The 23,881-nt window shown below is 38.2% G+C and overlaps 1 protein-coding gene across 2 annotated transcripts in view; it reads left to right on the forward strand.

Annotated features, from left to right (window-relative positions):
- The window catches only part of LRCH3 (leucine rich repeats and calponin homology domain containing 3), a 61,649-nt gene that overhangs the window by 14,527 nt on the left and 23,241 nt on the right, over positions 1-23,881 (forward strand). For both annotated transcript variants that reach the window (XM_066556963.1, XM_066556964.1), the window contains exons 2-10: positions 10,073-10,217; positions 10,584-10,710; positions 11,239-11,344; positions 11,531-11,667; positions 12,621-12,730; positions 16,933-17,026; positions 17,877-17,997; positions 20,480-20,628; positions 21,980-22,056. In XM_066556963.1, the coding sequence (XP_066413060.1) occupies positions 10,073-10,217; positions 10,584-10,710; positions 11,239-11,344; positions 11,531-11,667; positions 12,621-12,730; positions 16,933-17,026; positions 17,877-17,997; positions 20,480-20,628; positions 21,980-22,056 (1,066 nt within the window). The remainder of the gene's footprint in view (positions 1-10,072; positions 10,218-10,583; positions 10,711-11,238; positions 11,345-11,530; positions 11,668-12,620; positions 12,731-16,932; positions 17,027-17,876; positions 17,998-20,479; positions 20,629-21,979; positions 22,057-23,881) is intronic.

The following is a 23,881-nucleotide window of genomic DNA, read 5'->3' on the forward strand; positions in this document are numbered from 1 at the left end:
TTTCAAATTCAACATTTCATCTCGAGCCTGCAAAAGAATGTCTTCAACTGGACTTTTTTGCAGCCCTTTGCCACATTTGTTCCTGTTTGTGCATGGCAGCTCAACTCCCCTCTGCACAACAAGCCAGATCACTAAGAACAAGTTGCTGTAAGTTATGACCTGACAGTCAGGTTAGTTCTGCCTCTGTGGACATGACAAGTTGTACTCAAGTCTTGAGCCATCAGCTGTCTTGAGGTGCTCATGGGAAAGTGAAGAGATGATGTCAAAGAAAATGAGGAATTGTATTGATTGAGAGAGTCCATAGAAGGGAGATATGTTAATGTTTTTGGTAGGAGAATGTTCATATGCTGGTATTTATTCTCCATGGTCCTGAGTGTGAGAACTGAGAAAAGCAGATGTCCTAGATAAAAACAGATGTTGAAGAAATACAGGAGAGGTAAATTTTGGTTTTTGTATGCTGGGAATCAGAACAGCAATTCTGAACCATGTAATGATTTTAAGGGATTGTGTTGCAGTGAGACATTTACAAAACAAGATTAGTCTCCTTTGTTTTAGCCAAGATGGTTGCATAATGCTACAAGAAAATGGAATGCTTAAGTAATGAAGACTTTGATCTTATTCAATTCAAAGTAACGTCAACTTAGAAAATCCTGATGAAAGATTTTCTTTCAAAAGTTGTTTTCTTACTTCTCCTTTTCTCAATTCTTTGTTAAGGCAAAACTTCAACTTCTTTGTCAATGTGCTGATCACAGCTAATTTAAGGAAACTGTGCTGCCAAAGGAAATCACTGCCCTCATATATCCACTAGAGAGACAGTTCATGTAAGTCCTCCCCAAGTTAGCTTCAGGCAAAATTTGCAAGAGAAGTTTAAACAGCTTCAAAAATCATGTGAGCTAACCTGACGGTTTTTCTGCCTGATGTGAATTGGGAAATGCTCACACAAGCATTGCAGAAATAGTAGCTTACAGCAAGGGGCTGGCAGGGAGTACCCAAGAGAGGGGATAATTTTAAACCAGTAAAGTCGGATCCCAGAGGGTGGGGATCTCCAAGGCTTTCAGATGTCATTAAACTGTCTTTGTCATACTGTATAAAAGGCTAGACATGAGGGTTTCATGCTATCATTTGACTTTTTTGTTTTTCTTTTTTAGTTTTAAATCAACAAGGAGTAGGTTTGGGCCAAACCCAAACAGCTTCTTTCAAGCCAGTTTTATCAATGGAGGGGTGTAGGCTGCCATACCAGCTTTGTAGGTGTAGTCCAAAGGCTGCTTTCCTTGGAGATAAATACCATGTCTATGTATATGCTCTGCATAAAAAAAGCAGAGGGGCTGCACTGCAGCTGGACAATGAGGAACTGAGCTTCCCTGATTTAACTGGCCCTGGTGGGCTGGAGACTCCAGGTCATTTACTCAGTGATAGATCTTTTGCAAAGTTACCTCTGCAAATTCCAATTAGTTTTGGAACTGTTTGAAGAGAAGCATGGTTATGCTGTTGGGTGAGTGCCAAGTTTAGTGAGGAAAGAGAATGAAATTGCTAAAAGAGAGAAAAGACTGGGGGGCTGTCACTGGGAAGTTGGAAGTAGAGCACATGGAAAAACTTATTTAACCTCAAACCTCACGTGAAGGGGTTAGAATTAATTCCTGTTTTCAGACAAGGATAAACAGTTCTACTTTGCATCATCTCTGCTGTAGCAGTACATGAGGTGCAGTTTGTATTCTGTCTGAAATCTGTCCTGTTGTTTACTGGTCAGTCATAAGGCCCAGCTGGCAGGTCACCTGACTTCCTTCTGCCTCCCTTTTAAAGCTACTGAAAATCTGCCCCTGCTCATCTGAAAAGTGGTTTCATCTCACTCTTATCCACTCTTATGCCATCCTTAAAATACCATGATGTGTACAGTACACAAGGACATAGCATGCTTTGTACTGAGGTACGTATCCATAACAGCAAAACTTGGGTGCAAATCCCTGATCACATTCCTGTATTTGCTACTCTGAAAAGACCTGTTTTATTAGAAGTGTTTGTGAGTTAACGACTCAAAACAAAACAAAAAAGCAAAAACAAAAAACAAAAGGGCAGTTTCATGGTTGTTATTAACCAGCTAGTCCAAATCCCAGGTACTGCCAGAAGTCCTAATCTTGTTCTTCAATACTCATAAAGCCACATTCTCATCCTCTCCCTTGTGTCGATGTCAGAGATTACTCAACTGCAGCAGGAACTGCATCATGCCTCAGAAGGGCTGAAGACCATTTGTGGCTTTGGTTTTTTTTAGGATTTGTTCTCAGTAATGAGACCCAACTGGCAGTGTGGCTGCACAGGCTGCTGCAAGGGAGAGGGTGGGAACACATGGCCAGTGAGGAATTGCTCCGAGGCTTCAAGTGGCTGACTGTGAAGGCAGGGTCTACATTGAATAATGAATAAACAATAGTTGATGTTACAGTTTAATCCATTCAGGCTACAGATCTTTCTGCTCTAGAGCCAATTAGAGGGAAAGCAACTGGAGTTGTTGGAACATGAAAAGTTTTCAGTTCCTGCAAGGTCTGGAGCTTGTCACTCTTGCCTGTTCTCTAGTAGCCACACAAGAGCTATGTAATGGTGTTCTATAGTTGTCACTGTTTGTCTTGTTGTTTTTTATAAACAATATTTTTCCTTGCAAAAGGAAAATGAAATCATTTTGCAGGGGAAGTGGCATTGTATTCCAAGCTGTTACTCTTGTTTGAATGTTTATCCTCTTCTTGCAGTACTCAGGTGGTTCTGTTCTAGCAAGACATCATGCTTTCCTTGGAAATGTGCTTTCTTGTCAGTGGTCATACAGCAGCTTACATTAAGGGTGGGACTGTAATATGTGTTTGTGTTTAGTCAGTGTTTTTTATGGTGGCACCTGTGAGGTTTTCCTTCATATGTAAAAGAGAAAGCTAAACTACAGCAAATATGCATTAAAATTATGTGAAGAGAAAAAAGGGAAGGAGAATGGGAGTTGGTGTTTAGAATCTTCTGTTTTCCTCTTTGATCTCAGGTACGATTGAGTTTTCTTACTTAGTATAATTAAAGTTCTTGCAGATCTTTGTATATAGATTTTTCTAGTCTTAAGAGCAAATGGTGAATGTTGCAGAGACTAGGCCAGGTAAGAGGGTTGTACTTGTTTAATTTTTTTTTTGTTAATATGATGTGTTTTAACAGAAAAGAGTTGCTAAAAAAGCTTAGTGTAGTTCAAGTAACTTGGAAGCCAGATTCTGCAAATCTCCCTTGTGTGACTGTTCTTAGGACACTTCTGAATTAGAAAAGAAAAAAGCCAGCCAGCTTTCATGGGTAATCTGGGTGTTGAAAGGGAAAAAAAGGTAAAGGCTTTGGCCATAGTTCTCACTTCATTAAACTTGCTTCAAGCAAGGGATTTGTGGGAGTTCTTCAGAGAAGTGAGGAGTTTTCTTGTTTTTTAAAAGCTTTGGCAAGAAGCTTTGTTATTTGTATTGAATATTCCAAAATAAAACTGTAGCCAGAGGAAATAGCATCTGTGAAACTTTGATTCACACATGTGAAACTTGACAATGATTTGGCAGTGATTTGAAGCAGGTTTTATAAAGGACAGTTAAGCAGCCTTGGTCAAAAGCTACAAACCTTGTCTTTAGCACTCAAGGCAATCCAGAAGGCCCATTTCAGTGTGATGTGTAATCTTCTGTTTGTGTTTCATGTTAAGCAGTGAATTCTCAGGTTGGTGGAACAAGTTTTGATGGTCACTCTGCATTCCAAATGTAGCACCACCAAGTCAACATTTGGAAGAAACCACTAACCTTTGCCTTGTTTTCTGGAACTGCAGCAATAGCAGCCTGTGCATGGTGCCAAAAGCAGCAGGTTGGAGCTTCTCAGTTACAAACTGTTAGTTCATGGAAATGGTTAAAGTGCAGTTTAATGCTGCTGATGCTGCTGCTAAGCAGGAATGTGATCATGCATATCAAGCACGGATCTGCTGAGAATTGAAATGTGATAAGTGTATCAAGGATGGATCACATCTGAACTTAATCTTCCTTCATGAAATGCTGGAAATTGAAACTGGAAATTCTATATTTTAATACAGGGCTACAGAAATAATGCAGGTGAAAACAGTCTTTGTTACATCTGTTCTGTGGGTATCTGGCTTGGGCAGTGGGACTGTCCTTGACAGTTTACCTGGGGAAAACACAGAAGGAACAAATGCATTTTGGTTCAGTGAATGCCACCTTACCTTAATTGGTTTACACAAAGAGTATCTTGATGCTTGGGGAAATAATTGGGAAAAATTCAGGTTTGACAGGGCTGGCAGGTAGAAGGTGAGTCAGGAGATGACATTTTTGAGGTTTGTTTTAAATTAGGGTATGGCAAAAATGGTAGTCTTGTATCACAGCAGGCAGGAAGAGGTAAAGTCACCCCTCCTGTGCCAGGAAATCCTCCAGGTGGGAAATGAAGCTTGAAGGATGCCAACATTTTCAGTGTTTAGAAAGAAAAACACTCCCTGTAACTGAGTACAGGGACCAACAGCATCAGAAATATATCACAGAGGTGTTCTCTTATGATGATTTCTGGTTTCCTTGTGCAAGAAAAGTCAGAACCATAATACCAGTAGCTCATCTGCTTGGGGCTATGCTTTCATTATGTTAATTTTCTCTTAATAGCTTTATGGGAGTGTTTCCTAAAAGTCAGCAGAATCACAAGGATTGTTGCTCTTAGGTTATCAAGTTCTGAAGTGTTTGAGAAGTGAAAAAAAATTCATAAAACCAGGATAAAGATGCATGTATTTATTTGGCTAAGAGAATAAGTGACAAGCTAAAGGTGGAGCCGAGGTTTGTATAACAATGTGCCTCAAATCCATTTGAAAATGTTGTTGTTCTAATAGAATTGATTCTAAATGTCAGGATTGAGCAATCAGAGGGCATCAAGTTCCTCAAAAGATGGTTTTAGTGACATTATCTGAGGGGTGGCTGTACCTAAGCAGTCACTTTCCAGTAGCTGTAAATGAGCTGTTCTAGTGAGCTGCTTTCCATATCATCAAGACTACATCACCCAATTCAGGGATATTCTCCAGTGCAATGGTGGTTTTGTTGTTGTCAGTGTGAAAGTGTGGAGTTTGCTTCTGGTCTTTAAGTTGTGTATGGGGGGGGGGAAGGGCTGTTTATACAGTTCGAGATTTTGGTATTTCTTCTTAAACAGCTACACCTTCTCCTCCTAAAGCAGTTAGTGCTGCCTTTTGCCTTCTGTCACTGTATTGGCTGTCAGCCTTCTTGTCATTGATTGGCTTCTTTAATTATTCATAAGAAAATATATTTTCCTCTGTCAGCTGCAAGCTCATATGTCTTAGATTTGTCTGTTATTAAAGGAAACCATGAATGTGCTTTCAAGCTATAACACGTCTTATAGTTTTTGGGAAAAAAGAACATTTGCTTGCCATAGAAATGAAGTCATTCTAGCTGAGGGCAGTCTATTCACCATTGGGATTCAGATCAATTCACAGATAGCAGGGTTGTTGCATCACTGCTGCAAGTTCATGGCTGACATCACACAGCTGCAAAGGGGCTGTTCTGGAGCCATGTTACATCATGGGTGGGAGCCCACAGCTGAGAGTGTCACAATCTCTCATACATCAGTGCTGCCAGCAGGTGTTGTGGTGGTTGCAGACATTTGGTTTTGAATAGACAGCCAAAATCTGGGCTTTGCTGGTTGAAATTTAAAAAAATAAAAATTCAGAGTGTGTGGGGAACACGTGCTGGTCTCTGATGACAAAAGGCAGATTTTTATTAACAAAATTTTGTATCAAAGCCCAGGTCTAGAGTGTCTGCCTTTGTTGTAGTTAATTGGAATGAGAGCAGAAGCCATATTCCCATCAGAACAGGATTATGGACTGATCCCATCAGCATCTGGTGATGAATTGGAATTCACCACCACCCAGCTGGTCTGAGTGCCAGCAACAGTTGAGCTGCTGCTCCCTCTCTTTGTAGTGTGGACAGTGGGTGCCCCATAGGTTGAACAGTGTATCTTTGTGCATCATTGATTGTTCTTTGGAGACAAAATTGTGTTACAGCTGAAGTTAAAAATGTGTGAACACAGACCCGCTAATGTTTGATGTTAGAGGAACGTTCTTCTTTGAGCAGGAGGAGTTTGCATTTAATGCCAAATGATGCACTTTGAAGCACAGTGTGTCTTTAGTCACATTTTACATTGGATTTGCTGGCTGTCTCCACAGAATCCTAATTAAGATGGAAAAGGTCAGTGATCTGACTCTGCTCTGAGATTTCATTTTGTATCTGTACGGTTTTTTATCTTTCACGAAGAGCTTAGTTCCAAAGAATGCTTCCTCTTTGCCAAAATTCCACATGATCTTGCCTTCAAGGAAACACATCCATTTTTAGTAAACTAGGCAAGCCTTTTTTCTTAAAGATTTCTGGTAACAGTGATTTTAACCCATGAAGTGTGGACACAAATGAGTTAATCCTAGTTCAAATTATAACAGCTATATTTCATTCATATGATTATTCATAGTGAAATTCAGTATTTGTGCTTTTATGGGGGGATTAGTAATTTGTTTTTTGCAGTTTAAGGTATGAGAAGCAGCAAGGGTGTGCACCTACTTGTTAAAGAAAATAACCTGCATCACATAGATTACTTCTTGCTTGTTAAAAAATAGGAAAATTTAAATAATACCTCACTACAACATCTGTTATTTTCTCTGAGAAATAGAAATCTTTGCAGAAATTTTAGTTTACACAATAATTTGTGTAAACTGTAATACCTTTCTGTCTTTTGGTTGTTGAAGTTATTTCATGCATACAGTAGCAGAAGAATATGACCAAAACAAGTCTTAATTGTCAGGGTATTAATTAGGTATTTAAATAAAATACCTTCATTTTTTCCTTTACCTCACTTATACTTTCTCTTTTGAGAAAAACACCGGCTAGTGCTGTGCTGCTGGGCAGCAAATATGTGAATGTATAACCAGTCACTGGAATGATTTTGTTATCTTCTGGTTTTGTAATAGCTGTGCCTCTCATTCAGGTGTTTTGAGGAAGGTGATGGGGGAGAGGATGGAATTGCTGAATTGTTTCATGCAATAACTGCTGCACTCTACCCTATTTCTGGTCAGATTTAGGGTCTTTTCTGGCATGGGAAAGGATTCCAGAGAAATTGAACAAACTAAAAAATGTCACTGTATCTTAGGGATGCTGTGTTCTGAACTTTAGGAAATTTAAATACCTATTGAAGGTTTGGGGGGGGACAAAGCAAGGATTGCAAATAACCAAAAGCAGTTCTTGAATTTGCAGGTTCAGAATTCACGCTATTTTGTCATGTGTTGCTTCTGTCTAATTCTCAACTCTCTTTTTAGCTTAGTTGTTGTTTTCCTACTGCTTGTCTGTTTTTATGGTCCTGGCCAGCCCTCCCTCTTGGCTCCCCCTTTGGGCACATGAAATCACAGATGCTGTGTGTAAGACAGCATTCTCATGGCCATAATGAGTAAAAATGCTCTAAACTTATTAACCAGACTTGTAACTGGTTAGACCCATTTTGAATGATTTAAGAGACTATACTGCAGCATCAAAATTCAGCTGATTTAATCCTTTTCCCACTGAATGTGTACTGCTAAATAGGAATGCCAAGTTTTAAAAATCGCTGTAGATTGAGGGAAGTCTGGAAAAACCTATTCATTGGTTCTAACCAGCTTTGGTGTCTCTTTCCTATCACACTCTGAGCTCATTTGTTGCTTAAAAGAGTGTATTTTCATTTCTTCATACCTAGTGTTATTTTTGCAGGGAGTTATTTCTGTAGCAATACTAAATCGTAGTTCACAGCATGTGAAGTTCTTGACTAATTCATGCCTTATGGTCTGCACAATGTGTAAAAAATAGTTTTTAGATGTTCTTTGGTAAGGTAAAGTGAAACAAAAAGCAAATAAGAATTCTCATATTTGTGGTTAAACCCTTTCCAAAACAGAGTAGAAAGAAACTTTTTGTCACTTTTCTGCCAGAAAATAGGGCTCACTACTTGGGATGCCTGTTTCTCTGTTAAAATGGGTAGAATTCAAACTGCCTTTGGCAGCACAGCTGTGTGAAGGAAGGATAAAGCTGTGAGCTGAAGGATGCTCCTGTGTTGTGAGAGAAGTGGTGGAATTCAGAAACTTTTACACCTTATACATAAACCACTGTTGAAATAACTCTTCAAATAGATGGTTAAACATCCAGTCAGTGTGGGAAATAAGTACTTTTTCTAAATTACTGTTGATTGTTTCTGGTCTTCTCTGAAATAATTTGCATTTTTCTCTCTTTCTTGCATGGTAACATAAAATTGTATTGTGAAACCTCACAGCAAGTTGTGTGGATGGTAGGTAATTCCGGTGTGGTTAGCTGCACTTGGTAGAAATATTTATATTATAAATTATATTATTATTATAAAATAAATAGGATACATTACTTATGTTGGGATAGTATGATTGAAAACTTCTCTTCTCTTGTTATGTTTTACAACAGTGTTGGCACACAGAGATCCCACTAGGAATGTCACAGTTTTGGACACCACGGTGTAGCACAGCACTGAAACTCTCCTTTAAATCTGCTGCAGCTCTGCAACTTGGAGGGGAGGGCTGGAGTGTGTTGTCATTTTCACTAAATCCTTAATTAGAATTAAACTATGGAAGTAAAGCAGAAGGGACTTTAGGACATACTAGAGCACTCTGGGAGATGGCTAATGCAAAATAAGCATCCATTGCATAAATTCTTGGAAGTGTATGCTGTGTTCTGCAGGATATATACAATTACTTTATTGACTCCTTTGTTACCTACAGATTCCTAAGCAGGTTGTGATCAGTCCAGTTAATTTGCTGCTTCCACTTAAGCTGGAGTTCAGTGAGTGCTTTAAAATGCCAAGAATGGTCTCTGCCACCAAAGTAGGGATTCTTCTGCCTGCACCAAGATTTTTCCCTGGTTCTGGTGTAGGGTTTTTGGGAGAGGTGATCAAAAAACCACTGCATTTCTGATCAGGTTCTCTCATACACTCTGGCAATGCAAAGCACCTGGGACAAGCTGTAGAGGTAGGAAAATTCTGCTTTGGCAGTAGCAGGAAGAAGGATCCAGCAGAATGATATTTCTTTGCATTGATGCATTTGTCTGATGTTTTATCTGGATTAGCAAATGGTAAGATCAGGATGTTTATGCAGCCTGTCTTTAGCAATCTGTAAGTGCAAGTTTTTCTTCACTCCTAGAAGAAAGGGATAAAAGGGAAAAATGTTTTCTTTCTCACAAAAAGTAGAAAAGTAGGGCAAAGATCTCAAACTGCTTTCTGTCATAAAATAATAAAACTATTCTAGATATGCAATGCAAACTTATTGCTGACTTCTATCATTTTGTAGTTTTAACTCCCACTATTAGAGCTGTCAGAAACATTCATTTAAAGTGTTGATTTTTCAAAATCAAGTTTGGACAAGTTGAAGCTGGGGTCATGTTTGAGCCTGATACCAGCTGGAAAGAAGCACTTGGTGTTTGTGTATTGGTGGGGGAGTGATTTTTAATTAATTTATCTTTTTAAATTTTTATTGTTGAACGGACAAGGGGTTTCATAATGTTCCCCATTAACTTTTTGTATTGGTGGATTAGAGGTTTCCATGACTTTCATGCTTTCTTAGCTGTGTGCACCCTGCTGAACTTCATATCCATCACAGCCCCTGCTGTGGTGAGCTTTTGTCATACCTGGAGGTTGGGTAATGCTTCTATCAGAACTCAGAGCTGGGTGTGTCAGGAAGTGGGGACTGTAGGTGTGTGTCTGTGGGAACTGCCCTTTGGAATTTATAAGCAGCAACTTTCCTTGAACTTTAAAGAAAAAAAGAACCCTTTGCAACTGCATTATTTATCATAGTGCAGCTTGTGAAGGAGAGTAATGCTAATAGGTATTTTGTGCCCACAGACTAGTAATTGGAACTGTCCAAAGAAACATACAGATTCTTCAAGTGTAAACATTTGGTAGGTGTTTTGGTTAGAGAAGTTTAACCAAAACAACCTTGCCAAGCAAGGAACTTTTGAAGTTCTAAGGCAGCTTTACTGAATCTTTCTTGTTTCCCTCCCTGCAGACTTGTCACGGAACAGACTGTCGGAGCTTCCAGCAGAAGCCTGCCACTTTGTGTCCCTGGAGACTCTGAATCTGTACCAGAACTGCATTCGCTATATCCCAGAGGCTGTTTTGAACTTACAGTCTCTAACATTTCTAAATATCAGGTAACAGTTGTCTTACCAATTGTGCTTTAGCATGAGGAAAGCTTTTGCCCTCAGCCCAAACATACTCCTTTGTGACAGAGCATGGCCACTTATCAGAGCACCTGAAAGAGCACAAAAACCTCACATTGCTTCACTCCAAAGCCTCTGATCAGCCTTGATACTTGATATTCAGAGTTTGTTCACATATAACTAGATAAAGCAAGTAATGAAGAACAGCCTCATGGAACCACTTTTGTAGTAATTACATAAAAACTGATTTGATCATCTTTGATCATCTAAGTGGAGTGTGCTTTTTGTATGTGTCTTTCATTGCATGAATATTTCTCATTAGACTTATGATTATTTTGTTTTCTTTCTGTCCAAAAGTCGAAACCAGCTTTCAACATTGCCAGTACACCTCTGTAGTTTACCACTAAAAGTTTTGATAGCAAGTAATAATAAGTTGGTTTCAATACCTGAAGAAATTGGACGGCTGAGACAGCTGACAGAGCTTGTGAGTATACACTTGATTTCCAGCTATTACTGTTCTGCTCTTGGCCTAAGGATGGTCTGTGTCTGCCACAGTGTCTCTAAGTGTGTTTGGCTTTATATAGAGGTGTTAGAAAAGAGTTTTAAATACTTTGAGATTTTAGAAGAATTTTATGTGAGGGAAAGATGCTGGAGAGCAACTGATCTATGTCAATTTAAAAGTCTTCCCTATTCTAGAAAGGAATACCTGGTGGAATTAGAGTTCTTGCTATGTTTATTTCTGGCAGAAAGCTTTTATGTAACAAATTGTGCTGATATACTGTGGAGTAACTTGAAATAAATTTCTACATCTGAATGCTTAGTCTTTTAAAGCTTTTATTTCCCTTTGTGTTTAAAATGAGAACAATGCTTCATATGAGCACTGAGATTGAATGACTGTACGGATCTGAGGTGTTATATAAATAGCTGGGGTTTTTTTTTCCTAAATACACCTGCATATTTCGGTCAACAAAGACTTAGACAGTGATAACTCATTCTTTGCTCTTCTTTGTAGGATGTGAGCTGTAATGAAATACAGACAATACCTCCACAGATTGGCAGTTTGGAGTCCTTGCGAGACCTAAATGTCAGAAGAAATAATTTGGTGCGTTTACCTGAAGGTGAGAAAATGGCTCTCCACTATAACAGCAGAAATTTCAAATACTTCTCTGTTTTCAGTCCCCTTTTCTTCTCCTGAGAGCTAGAAGCAGCTTAATTGTTTTCTGAAACACATATTTTCATACCCTTGCTTTTTTTCTTAACCGTCTTTTAATCTTCTGAATTGTATGTTTGTTTTCTATCTCCAGAGCTTGCTGAGTTGCCTTTGATTCGATTAGATTTCTCCTGCAATAAAATAACAACAATACCAGTTTGTTATAGGAACCTCAGACATCTTCAGACCATCATGTTAGAAAACAACCCTCTCCAGTCCCCCCCTGCACAGGTAAACTGCAGCTACAAAATCAGATGACAAGTTCAGCTAACGAGGGCAGAACTAAGTTATAAATTGAAGGATTATGTTACATATTTGTTATTTAAGAGCAAGAGAACTTTAAATACATTCTATTGTCTGCAAGTACTAAATATGTGGAACAGCTGGAAAAATCCCTTTTCTTCTCTTTACTGTATTAATAGTCTCTGTTGTGGAATATTACAAAAAATTCACTCATGTTGGCTTGAATATTTCTGCTTTCAGCAGAAGAGAGAGGAAACTCTGTTAGGCAGGACTGATTTTCTGTCACTCAAATGTCAAAATTTTGACTGAGGCCTCAGTGCTGCAGTTTGCTGATCCACTTTGCAGCAGAGTACTCAAATTGGCCTTTGAGCTAGAAACTGCAATATTGTTAATGACTAATTTGACTTTCAGTGTGGTTATAGGAGCCCCTGAGTCTTACAGGTTCTACTGTGAGCTGCTGCATCAGAGTCAAGAGGGGCACTTGCTGAAACTTGTAGTTTCAGTAGGGTTTTACTTTCCTTGTGAAAGCAGAGACAGCTGTTACTGCCTTCATTGGCGATAAATTTGAGCTGGCTTTGGCAGTCTGCCACTACCATTCAAATATGGGCATGGGTGGGATGCATCTGTTCTGATGCCAAGGGTATAAATTCTGGTACTTGTAAATGCTCATGTCTTGTTTGCATGATGAAATTTCAGCATCCAGCTGACAGAATTGCCTGCAGACCAGATGTACTTGGAGGACAGCTTCCATTTGTCTACCACAGGCATCCTATGATGCTCCACTATAGCTGTTCCTTTAAAATGCAGTGATATTAGAATAAAAGATACATTGATTGATGTAAATGTGCTCATTTATTATTATTCTCAACTACATCTTGAATGTCTGTAGTGTATTTTGAAAATATATTGTCAAATTATACTTACTTAATTTTTTTTTGAAGATATGTATAAAAGGAAAAATTCATATATTTAAATACCTGAACATAGAAGCATGCAAGATAGCGCCAGACTTGCCTGATTATGATAGGAGACCCATGGGATTTGGATCATGGTAAGTTTTGCACAAACCAGTTTTAATGGCATTCAGGAAAATTTTGTCAGTCCACCTTGAGTTTATTAAAAAAAAAAACAGATCAAGGATTGTTCTTTAGCAAGTGCATTGACGAGGCTTTAAAAAAATTTTGTTTATGGTATTTCATGGTGCATTCTAGTAAGGTACCAGTGTGTAAGAACTGAGAAGTGGTTCAGGAGATGACTTGGGCAGGGTTATGGGAAAGGCAGTGTCAGAGCTGATATGCAGTAAAAAGAGAATAATAATAAACAATACAGGGGGTATGCTCCTGTGTTGTTAACATCTATGTTCAGTTTACAAGATCTTAATATTTTCCACAGACTTACTGAATCATATCCCAGCTGTGATTTTTAACCTTTTGTACAGAATTTTATAACGGCTGTGCTCAAACCGCAGGTGTAAATGCTGATCTCCACCCCGTTAGTAAACTGTTATTTCTGGCAAGCTGTCACTTGGCACTGCTGCTTGGCATTGTAACACAAATATTGGAACAGTCAGCCATATCAGCTGCTAAATTAAGATGTCTAGCAAAAACCAGGAGTTGAGATTTATTTCTGTTATGTGATACAGAAGAAAGGCAGTCAGTGAAGTATGAAACTGAATATATATAAAAATCACTTCAGTCATCTTTGAAGGTAGCAATAATGTGTGGAGGAGTAAGCTGCTGAAGGATATACTGCTGCCTTAGCAGCAATAAAACACATATCAGAGGGCTTCACAATAAATCATCATGAGTCAGATTGATGAAGAAGAATTTGCATGAGGAACTGACAGAGTGATTCCTCATCAGCACTGAATGTCCTAAGTTACTGTTCTAGATGAGGTTAGCATATGAGCATGTCAAGGGTTAATAGATTTCCAATACAAGCTGGTGCAGCTGGTTTCTGCATAATATTGAGGATACTGTCCTTCTTCTGGAAGGAAAAGGCTCTAAATGAGAAAATGTTATGATCTGTTTAGCTCTAACATAGTTTGTTAATTTTTAAGAGGAATTCAAAATCAGGTGGGCTGTAGGCTTACTGATTAAAATTGTTGTCTGTAGCTGTATATTGCTCTGGAAATTTTCATAAATTGCTTTTGTGAAATGAGAAGAATTAATATATTTTAATCATAGCTTGAAATTGTAAATGTAAAAACAAGGGCAGAACATCTTCAACTTGTAAAAACAAGTTGAGGATGTTTTCTCTAGAATTTCTACCAGACTCAGCAGTATGAAATGAGCTTCAACTGGCTTTGCCTTAGCTGTATTTCTGTACCCAAGAAGAGATAAGAGTTGGTGGAATTATTTGTTGTACTGTGCTGTTTAGGGCATTTAGTGTTGCAAGTGATTCTTTCCATCTTCATGTAGCTATGGAAGAACTGTCTGTGGACAGAGCACATTTTAGGAGAAAATTGTGGAATGATCCCGTGAAAGAGAAAATCCTCGGTTATTATATTTTTATGTAACTTGAGGTGAAAGAAATAAAATCCTTCAGCTGTGATACAGTTAAGGCAAAAGAGCTTTGTGTTTGTTATCTTCAAAGGTGACCAATAGAAATATGCTATCAGTCAGTCCACCTAGAGTTGGTTGCTGGTTTATCTGATCAGCTTGGTCTAACACCATGCAGGTTGAGGGTCTGAGTAGTAGAAACTCTTAAAGTTTAAGGAAGTCTGCCATGCTGTCAGTTCACATTTGTCGAACATTTTTAATAACAAGGCTGTTGGTACTGTTAATAAAACAAGATGCTCTGAAACACCATGGCAGGACGTGGGTTGGAGGTTCTAGCACAGCTAATTGATTGGTTTAGCCTTGTCAAATTATATCAAACTGTTTAACTAGAGTGAATCTCTATGCTTCAGTCCTTTTCTAAACATAAACTATGTGAAATTTATCTTGTAGCAAGTTCTGTTCAGCTGCAGTAAGCCAGTCTCATTTGCTGCAGTGAAACTCAGAGCAGCTCAGGTTGGTGCTGGAGGGAGTGAGACTGAGAGGAGGCAGAACTGTCAAAGCTGTGTAGCAGTTGTTGGCAGACTGGCACAGTCTGGAGCTAGAAGGTTTAAAATACCTAGTACCCATGGGTGAACCAGTGTAGTGAATATTCTGGGACTTGGGCAACTGCTCTTGCTTACAGGAGGTAAACATACAGGTTTTAGTGTGACATGGAAATGGCAGCAAGAACTGGCTTTCATTGTTGGTCTTAGCAGGCATTTGGCTTCTCATCCTTTGATTTCAAGCTTTACATAGCTTCCTGTAAGTTGTAGTTACCCCAAAATGGTCTGATCTCTCCAAATGCTTAATGTGGCTTAATTGTTCCTTTGTGGCTTGTTGGTCAGGGAGGAATAAAAATCCCAAGTCTCAGCTGATTTCAGGATGGCTGCTGTATGATTATAAATGTGTGAAGTGTGTAGCATTGAGTAGATGGGTTTTGTTGTGAGAGCTGGGAAGACAGATAGGAACTTTGTTGTTAAAAAGGAGAAGTCCTGGGCACAGTGTTTATGTATTTTTGAGCTTCCAGCTAACTTTAGTGTTAGATGTAAAGCTTTTCAAATTCTCCCATTGAAAAGGCAGGCTGAAAGAAAATTTGTATCAAAACACTTCCTCATTTTTGAGCTCCTTAATTTGTAGCAATTGTTCAATTTACAGCAGGGTGCTCAGGAAATGCTGAAAATATTGATTCATTTAAAATGGAATTCTATTGCAGATGGATTTTTCTTTTTTCCATGTTGTAAAAATATATGTGAATTCTATGAACTGTTAGTATAATTATGGTTCTATTGTCAATTACTCAAATTAGTAGCTCTTTAACTACATTGGGTGACTTCATAGTAGTTCTTTTTTCTTCTCACCCAGAAGAAAGGAGTTGGTTTTTTCTTTGGCTTTTTTCCTTTCTGATGGTTTATTATGCAGATAATCCTTCTGTTCAAATACAGGGCCGTAAAAGTGGATTTGAGTTAGTCAAAACTCTGTGCAGATGCAAGAGCTTGTCTTTTAGTCTACATCTGCATAGAAGCAGATGCATAGCTTAATGTGTCTCATCTGTAGCCTCCATCCCTCCTGGTACTTCTTTGCTATTTCATGTCTGTCTGAAAACTAAAATAGGCCTTGAGAGTAGTCTGTCGGTCTTTAGTAGTAGTAGTAATAATAATAATAATAATAATAATAACAATAATTTGAAAATAAGTATTTCCTGAAAATGGAATTTCAGAGGGAGCAGCAACTTGAGAGCAGTGCCAGTGAGAAAATGACCTGCAATTCAGTTATGATGGGGTGAAGCAATTAGCTTCCTGAAATTCATTCCTCCTTGTGCATTATGTAGTAATTACTGCTGCAGTTCTCCCTGGGGCATCGAGTGCCAATAGGACAGTTGAACCATTGTGAAATGCCATCTGCAGTGGATCAGACAAGTCCCATTGTCTCTTTTACTGGAGCTATCTGCAGCAGTTGCCAGAGTTGACATCTGTGATGGCTATACTGCTGAATGACGTAGTTTCTAAGCCCAGAAATTTAAAGAACTGTATGCCTGTTTGGTTATATGTATTGTAACACTGGGCACATGTCTAATGCCTTTGACTAGACATGTCATTGACAAAGCTCTGTAAATGAGAACTGTACTTCTACAGTTATTACATTATGATGTATCTGAAATACTGTTACTTACTGCAGTTTCTTATGTCATTATGACACAGAAGACATTTATGTAATATTTTATGTATGACATTTAGGTAATTACTCAAAACTGCATAGTTTTGAGTAAAAGTAGTATATTCTGTATTTTTAGTGATTTTGTACATATTTATGCCTATTTATGTAAAAGTTTGTTTGACAGTGGTTTTCAACCAAAACATATGAGTAGTAGAAAATGAAAGTTTGACTTGCTAAACAGAGAAATATGAGATCAGTTTGCAGTTTGCTTTGTCATCATTTCTCTTTGGGAAATGTTTGAAGAGTGGATCTCTCCTTTGAATCAGCTCAGCTCAGAGGGCCAGGCAGTGGCAGGTGACAGCTGACTGACAGGGGTGGTGAGCTGTCAGCATGTACCTCCTGCTCTATTGTAGCAAATGCAGCATGAGGTTTTCAGACATGCTGAGCTTGTGAACACGCTGAAAGTGTGCTTGGTGGCTTATTCTGCTGTTGTTGTGTAATGGCTGAGAAGCTTTTGGTGGTGTTTCTATCACAGTAACTAAAACTGTGTGTTTGACAGCCACGAGGAGCTCTATTCCAGTCGTCCATATGGGGCACTTGATTCTGGCTTCAATAGTGTGGACAGTGGAGACAAAAGATGGTCAGGGAATGAAGTAAGTGTTGCAGCTTTATTTTTGTTGACTGCAGTATTGTACAGTAAAGATAACTAAATGTATGCATCTGGAAGCACATTCCATGGGTAACATGCATGTGCTAGTGTGCAGGTTGCCTTGAGCCAATATTACTTGTTTTATTGGAGAAAAAGTAAGGCTAATTTTATATGGGACAGACCCCAGGTTGGAAGTATTAACAGAAATGTATAAAACAGTGCATGAGAGGTTAATTTACTGGAGCATAAAAAATGAGAAAAATAGGGTTCCTCGTTTTAAAAACTTTGTAACAGTATCAAATTACAATGCTGAGTCAACTCTAATTTTTCATGAAAAGATGTTTCAATAAAATAAATCTGAACATGAATATTCAGCTTTGGAAATCAGCTGGAAATTTGTCTTATTCCTTTGTTTAAAAGGAGCTATTTACAAGGAGGAAAAGAGGATCTCTTAGCAGAAAGATTGTCAATTATTATTGCCAGGAAGAAGTTCTCTTTTCCTCTTGGAGCAACTAGAAAATAGCCAAGACCTAAAGTCACAATGAGCTATACTCCATACTTGCACTCCCAACTTGATTTTAGAGAATGTGCTAGGATTTTCCATCCTGGGATGTTTTCAGTCACGTGCAGGTACTGCAATCAGAACTGTAGGTAGCTGGTTTCTAAAGAAAGCTCAGCTCTATGTTTTTTTAAAACAATACGTTATAGCTGTCTTTTGCTTTAAATTAGTGTGTTTTGTGGTTGTAAAACAGGGCAATTGAAATACAAATCTAGGACAAATCAAGAAGTAGTAGATTACAAAATTATGTTTCTGAGGAGAAATATTTCTAGACTTCACTGTTTGTTTTCCAAAGCCAACAGATGAGTTCTCAGATCTCCCATTACGTGTGGCAGAGTTCACCAAAGAGCAGAGACTGAGAAGAGAAAGTCAGTACCAAGAAAACAGAGGGAGTGCAGTTGTAATTAATGGTGGAGGTAAGTAGTGACTTTTGGCTAACAGTATTTATTGTTATCATTATTAAAGTTTCAGAATGTCTCCTACAGATAGTAGCTTGTTTAAAGAGGAAAAAAACCAGAAAGGTTTAGGTGGAATTACACAAAAGCAATGTTGTGAAAACTAAAAATACCGTTGTTTTAAGAATGTTAAAGGCAAAATCAAATAACAGCAGAATTGGTATTTTCTTGAAAACTTTGTCAGCTTTTGGCTGTGTCCTATGTTAAAGTCTCAACTGCTTCAAATGGTATTTTGGAATATTGAATTTCAGTGCATGGAGTTTTGCTGTTTGAGCTTCTGGGGAAAATTTACTGCAGCAGTAAATTGTCAGTGCTCTGTGCTGACTGCTGTCAGAACAGGATGAGCAGTTTTGTCAGGGAATTTTATATTTCCGACTGGCACTAGTGTCTCATTCCAGTTTTGGGTTTTAATCCAAACTTTAATATCATCCAGGAGGGGCTGGTGTTTGTGAGTGGCAGTGCTTTGTTGTGCTTTCTCATTTGGTGTCCTGCAGTCTCACAGGATCACCTTCATAGCTGTTCAAGAGGTGATCATGCTTTCCATATTTCTTGATCTCCAGTCCTCTTTCATTTTAACTGCCAGAAATCTGCTGCTACCAGTGTCTCCTTTTGTTTATATACCTTAATTTTAACAAGGTTTCAAGTTTGTTTTTTCAATCATTCCTTCTTCTCCATTGTTCTGCAGTACTTATTATTAGATCTCTTCTGCATATACTTTGGTTCTTCTTCTTTGTCAGCTGCTCCCTGGTTTTCATTTTCCCTGATGGCTACTGTTAATTTTTTCTAAGTATTGCTCTTCCCAGCTATGTCTAATGTCCTAGGCCCAGCTCCCACTTTTTCTTCTCTCCTCCCTCCTCTTCCCATCGTTATCTTTTGCCATCTTCTTTTCTTGGTCTTAGTCTTCTGTGCCACAATTTTTTATTTTTTTTGCAACCTTCTAGAAATATCTGAAACTTTTTAGTTAACTCAAGGTCTTTCACACATTAATGGGGAAAAAATTATTTTCAAACAGTTACATTCTAGCAGTTAGAAGAATTGAAGACATGGTGTCATGGGGAGCGTTGGGCAGCTTTAATAACAGGTAGTGCTGCCAGCTCTGCCTCCAAGACTAACTTTATTTTGTTCTTTGGCTTTTGCACACCAGGGATTTCAAAATGCCTAGCAGACTTTGAAGCTGGAGCATGATCAGTTCATGAGTAGGTGTATCTGAGAGGGGCACAAACCATAGCATGTTGCTGTCAGAGATCCACATGTTTTGCAGTTTTATGTTCCTAACACAGCTACTAGTATCTTTCACATTTTTCTGTATTATTGTTTTTATTATCATCATCATGATTTAATAAGCAAGCCTGGAAAGAAGGGAAGTTTGGGTTTTTTGGGTTTTTTTAAGATTTGAAACTGAGATGGAAATTTAATGAAGCCACAGTATATAGGAATGTAGTTTTGGATGGTTGTAGTAGCAGAGGGGGTGGCTTTGGCAGTAACAGTTGCTAGATTGTGTGGTGAGGCAAAGAGAAGTCTGTTTTAGACAAGCAGGAAAGGGGCGGGGGAGTAAAGAAGAATGTCTGCAAGAGTCTGGAGCAAGTTTGGGGAGAGTTTTAAGAAAAAAGAAATCTAGTGGTCTGAAAGGGAACTTAAACTTTCCCCTGCATCCCCAGTGCAGTATTTTTCACTAGGGGCGTTTGCTCAATGTCATGACTCTCAGAATCCCCGGGCAGAATGTGGAAAAGCAGTGACAAGTGAAAAAATTGCCCTACATAGTATCTCCCACACAAAGAAAAATCAACACCAGCCAGACCATGCTATTTCTTGCTCTCATTTCAGTGATTCCTAGTTTCTTTTTCATTCTTCTTTTAAAATAAAATTGCAGGTGCTTATATTGTTTTTGAGGAATTTTGTTGTTTTCTGTAGTGTTGTTCATTATTTCCACATACACTTCTTATATTTATTGTATTTGCATCCAGATAACTTAGACGTGCTACTCTCTATTTTGTTGTAGTAGTAACACTAGTAGAAGGATCTGTCATATGCATTCTGATTTTTCTGACAGAGAACCAGGAGAAATTATTCCAAAATATACAAAGGTCATTGTACAGTCTTGATATTAGCTGAAATACTTTGATATATAGCTTTTGGTTTTGAAAAGGAAATCACAGTATTTACTTTTTCAGTCACTGCAAAAGTATTTGCAGCCAGCAGTATAAAACTGCCTCCTTGATACACGTTCCTCGTTGCTTTATAAAAGGCATAAATTTTACAATTATTTCAAAATTTGTTGATCTAATGTTAGTGGGCCTGACAAAATCCAGGAGCTTTCAGGCTGAGCTTTCCCAGATGGCAGAAAAAGCAGGACCTTAGCTCCTGACTGTGCTGTATTGCTGGGTTTTGTCCTGTCTCATGGCTTATCTAATTGTGGCTGTTTTCTCTTTGTATGTTTGTCAAGTGGAACACGATCTCGACCAGATTGACTACATTGACAGCTGTGCCACGGAGGAGGAGGAGGAGGAGGTGAGGCAGCCCAAGTGCCAGGACACAGACAGCCTCAGCTCCCAGTTCATGGCCTACATCGACCAGCGGCGCATCTCCAATGAGGTGGGGCTTTCCCTTGTGTTCATGCAGTTCACACACCCCAGCACAGCCCTTGGGAAAACTCTTCCCTGTTAAGTCTTTTGGATGTTACCCTTCTGGAGAGAGTCCTCAGAAACTGAACCTATAGAAACAGATTTTTATCCACATCATGTTTCCTTCTGTGTGCTTCATTAATACCTGTGTACACAGTTACACAGTTCAGTGGCTCACTGTACAGACTACATGAATAACTTGTCTGAAAAAAAATCTTTGTGGTTGCTCTGCTTAAACAGTAACTATGGTGCTGTGATTCAGATGTGTCCTTTCAGAGTTCTCTGTGTTTTGAAGGAGAAAGATATTTGCTATTTGAAGAAAGAAAAACAAGGGGATCTTTAGCTTTTATGTAGGAGCTTGGTCCCTATCTTGTGAACCTTTTATTACTGTTTGAAATCAGTCATACAGATATGAGAGATGCATTCATTTTGCAAAGCTCATAAATTCAATATCAGATCACAGAAGCTGAAGCCCAGACACAAGAGCAAAACTTTTCTAAGTCAACTGTAGGCAATGCATCCCAAGGACTCCTTGCTGTAGATAGGGAAAAGGCATTGCTCAGCATCACAACAGCTATTCCTCAGGGTCTATCTAGTCATAAAAATTAAATTGCTTTTAGCTGAAGGAGTAGTTTCTCTAAAAAGACTGTCCAAAATACTCTACTGCTTAGGGCTGACTGAAATATAGCAGCATGCACGCAGGCAAGGGTGAAAATTGAAACGTTAATCTTGACAAGTTTCTATTTTCTTATATTAACGGGTGTCAGTGGAAGTTTTTAAATAACACCAAAGACAATATGTCCCTGTCCCCAATAGGATAAATTATTTCATTGCTCAAATTAAACCAAGAATCTTCTTATTAATCCCATGTTTTGCTTTCTTAGTCTTTCTGGGACCTGTCTTTAGAATGTCATAAAAGACCATCAGCTTCTTTATTCCATATTTCTGAGAATCCAATCTTCACTACTCTACATTTGTAGAGTTAAACTCAAAAAAAATGTATCTGTATTTCAATACAAATTTTATACCTACATGAACTTCTCTGCATGATTCTTAATACTGGAGGGTTTAAACTCTAAAGTTACCAGCATGCATATTTAATCTTGAAACTATTATTTATTTAATTTGGAGAAAAAATAAGAGTGAGCTTGCTTGGTTGGAAATGAACATCTCTGACTCATGTTTTGTGCTTTTTGTCAGGTGTTTTAAATACCAGTAGTTACAGATGCAGCTCTACAGAGAAATTGTTTGGCATTAATATACAGTTTTCTGAATAAATTGCTGGCTTAGTCTTTTTTTTTTTGTGGTTTTTTTTTGCTTAGAGCTCACCAGTAAAGCCGGTATCCATCAGAGAATTTCAGAAAACAGAGGATTCAAGACGACATTTACATCAAAACAGGTAAGAATTACTGTGGCAACAATAATTTTATCCAGAATTTTGTGATGAATGCAGAGCATGTATTTACTGAACATGTTTAGAAAATTGTTTCTGTTGCTTGGCCAGAAGTGTGTATGGCACTTCTTTGATAAGTTATTGCTCCAAATTAGGAATTGGAATTCTAATAATGGCAGTGAGCAAAAGGCATAACTGTTCTATGCCAATACCTGACTTAAAATCAGTTGGTTAAAGAAATCTGCATAATTAAAGTGCATATTTTTAACTGATTTAATATCTGCTTTTTATGATTTAATTTGTGCTTTGAGGACAAGAATGAGGACAAGAATGAGGACACATTCTTGGTTGACTCCTGATGGTTTTGATATTGTGGAAGAATAATTTATTTTTAAAAGTACCTTTCTGGGCCATAATCATGAGCCTACATCAGCAGAAGGGATAGAATGGGAATCAATTCTGAAAACAAGTTGTTTATTTTGATGAAGTATGCCCATGCTCTTTAATGATTACTCTTTAATGATTACTTTAATGATTATTGGAGAGAATGCTTATCTGTAAAATAAAGGTCAGAATTGGACAGAGTATCAATGGGGGGTGGTTAGGTTTCTGAAAAGAATTTTGGAGGTCTAGTTAAAAAAAATAAGATAAGCAAATAAAAGATAAAAAACAAGCAGTTTCTTGCAAATGAAAATTGATAGAACCTTTCTTATACTATTGAAGCATTTCAGTATTCTTTGGACTGAAAGTGAATTTGCAGGGACTCCACAGAAAACCAGCCCAGTTGTACTTGGAATGTTTGGGGGGTGGGGGAGTGGTGGAAAAGACAACTGCTAGTCCTAAGTAGGTCATTACTTATACTGTCAGTTGAAACCAATTTTTAATGGATTCTAAAATGGTACTGAAAGAGCAAATGAAACCAAGATTAGTGTATAAGTTTTTCCAGAGTTTTGGCAACATTTTAATAGGCATTCTGAAATGTGCAGAAAATGTGCAGATACAGTAGCTGTACTGATACAAGGGAGGGTAGCTGTTTCAGCATATGTCAGCAGTCCTTATCCTGTCCACAGGTCAGATATAAAGTGATAGCAATTCTGCCATGCTCTCCCCCAAAAAAGAGTGCTCTTGGTTTGAAAAATTGATTTTTTTGCTTGTTTGTTTACTTCTTTTTTTTTAATTTGAACATTTGTGGTCAACATGGAAATAATTAAACTTTGCAAACCCTGGTTTCCGTGATAAATCTGAAGGAAAAAGGAGAAGGCTGTTAGCTGGGGAGAGCTGCTGTTTACATAGACAGATGTTAATGATAAAGGAAGTTGTAGCTCAGTAAGCTATCCAGTGATTTCAGAATTTAACTTGAGGATAGCAGGAAATCTCCATGCTGAAGTAGTTAATCAGCAATCTGAATGAATTGTGGCTTACTATGCTGCAGCAGAGTGAAATTATAAAAGCACTAAAACCAGATCATGTTGTTATTGCCTTCAAAATTGTGTAAAAACAGCCATATGACAATGAGTATTTTTTTGTATTTTAAGCTTGTATTAGTCAAATATATTATTTTGTGGCAACCACAAGGTGTAAAGTGCTTCCACAGTAATTCTGTGCAAATGCCTTGGCAGCCGGCCTCTTCTTTTTTTTTTTTTTGGAGCCGTTAAAACTCTGAAAGTTGGATGTAGCACAGACTTCATCTCAAGAGTACTTATATTAGTTGATTAAATTAAATAAATACAGTTTATGCCTCTGGACAGACTGTGGTTCATTCCTGATGCACCAAAGCTGTGTGTACTCTGCTCTGAACACACTCCTTGGCACTGAGCTGATCCCAGTCCTG

The sequence above is a fragment of the Molothrus aeneus genome, chromosome 10 (assembly GCF_037042795.1).
Source record: "Molothrus aeneus isolate 106 chromosome 10, BPBGC_Maene_1.0, whole genome shotgun sequence".
In the NCBI taxonomy this organism is placed as follows: Eukaryota; Metazoa; Chordata; class Aves; order Passeriformes; family Icteridae; genus Molothrus; species Molothrus aeneus.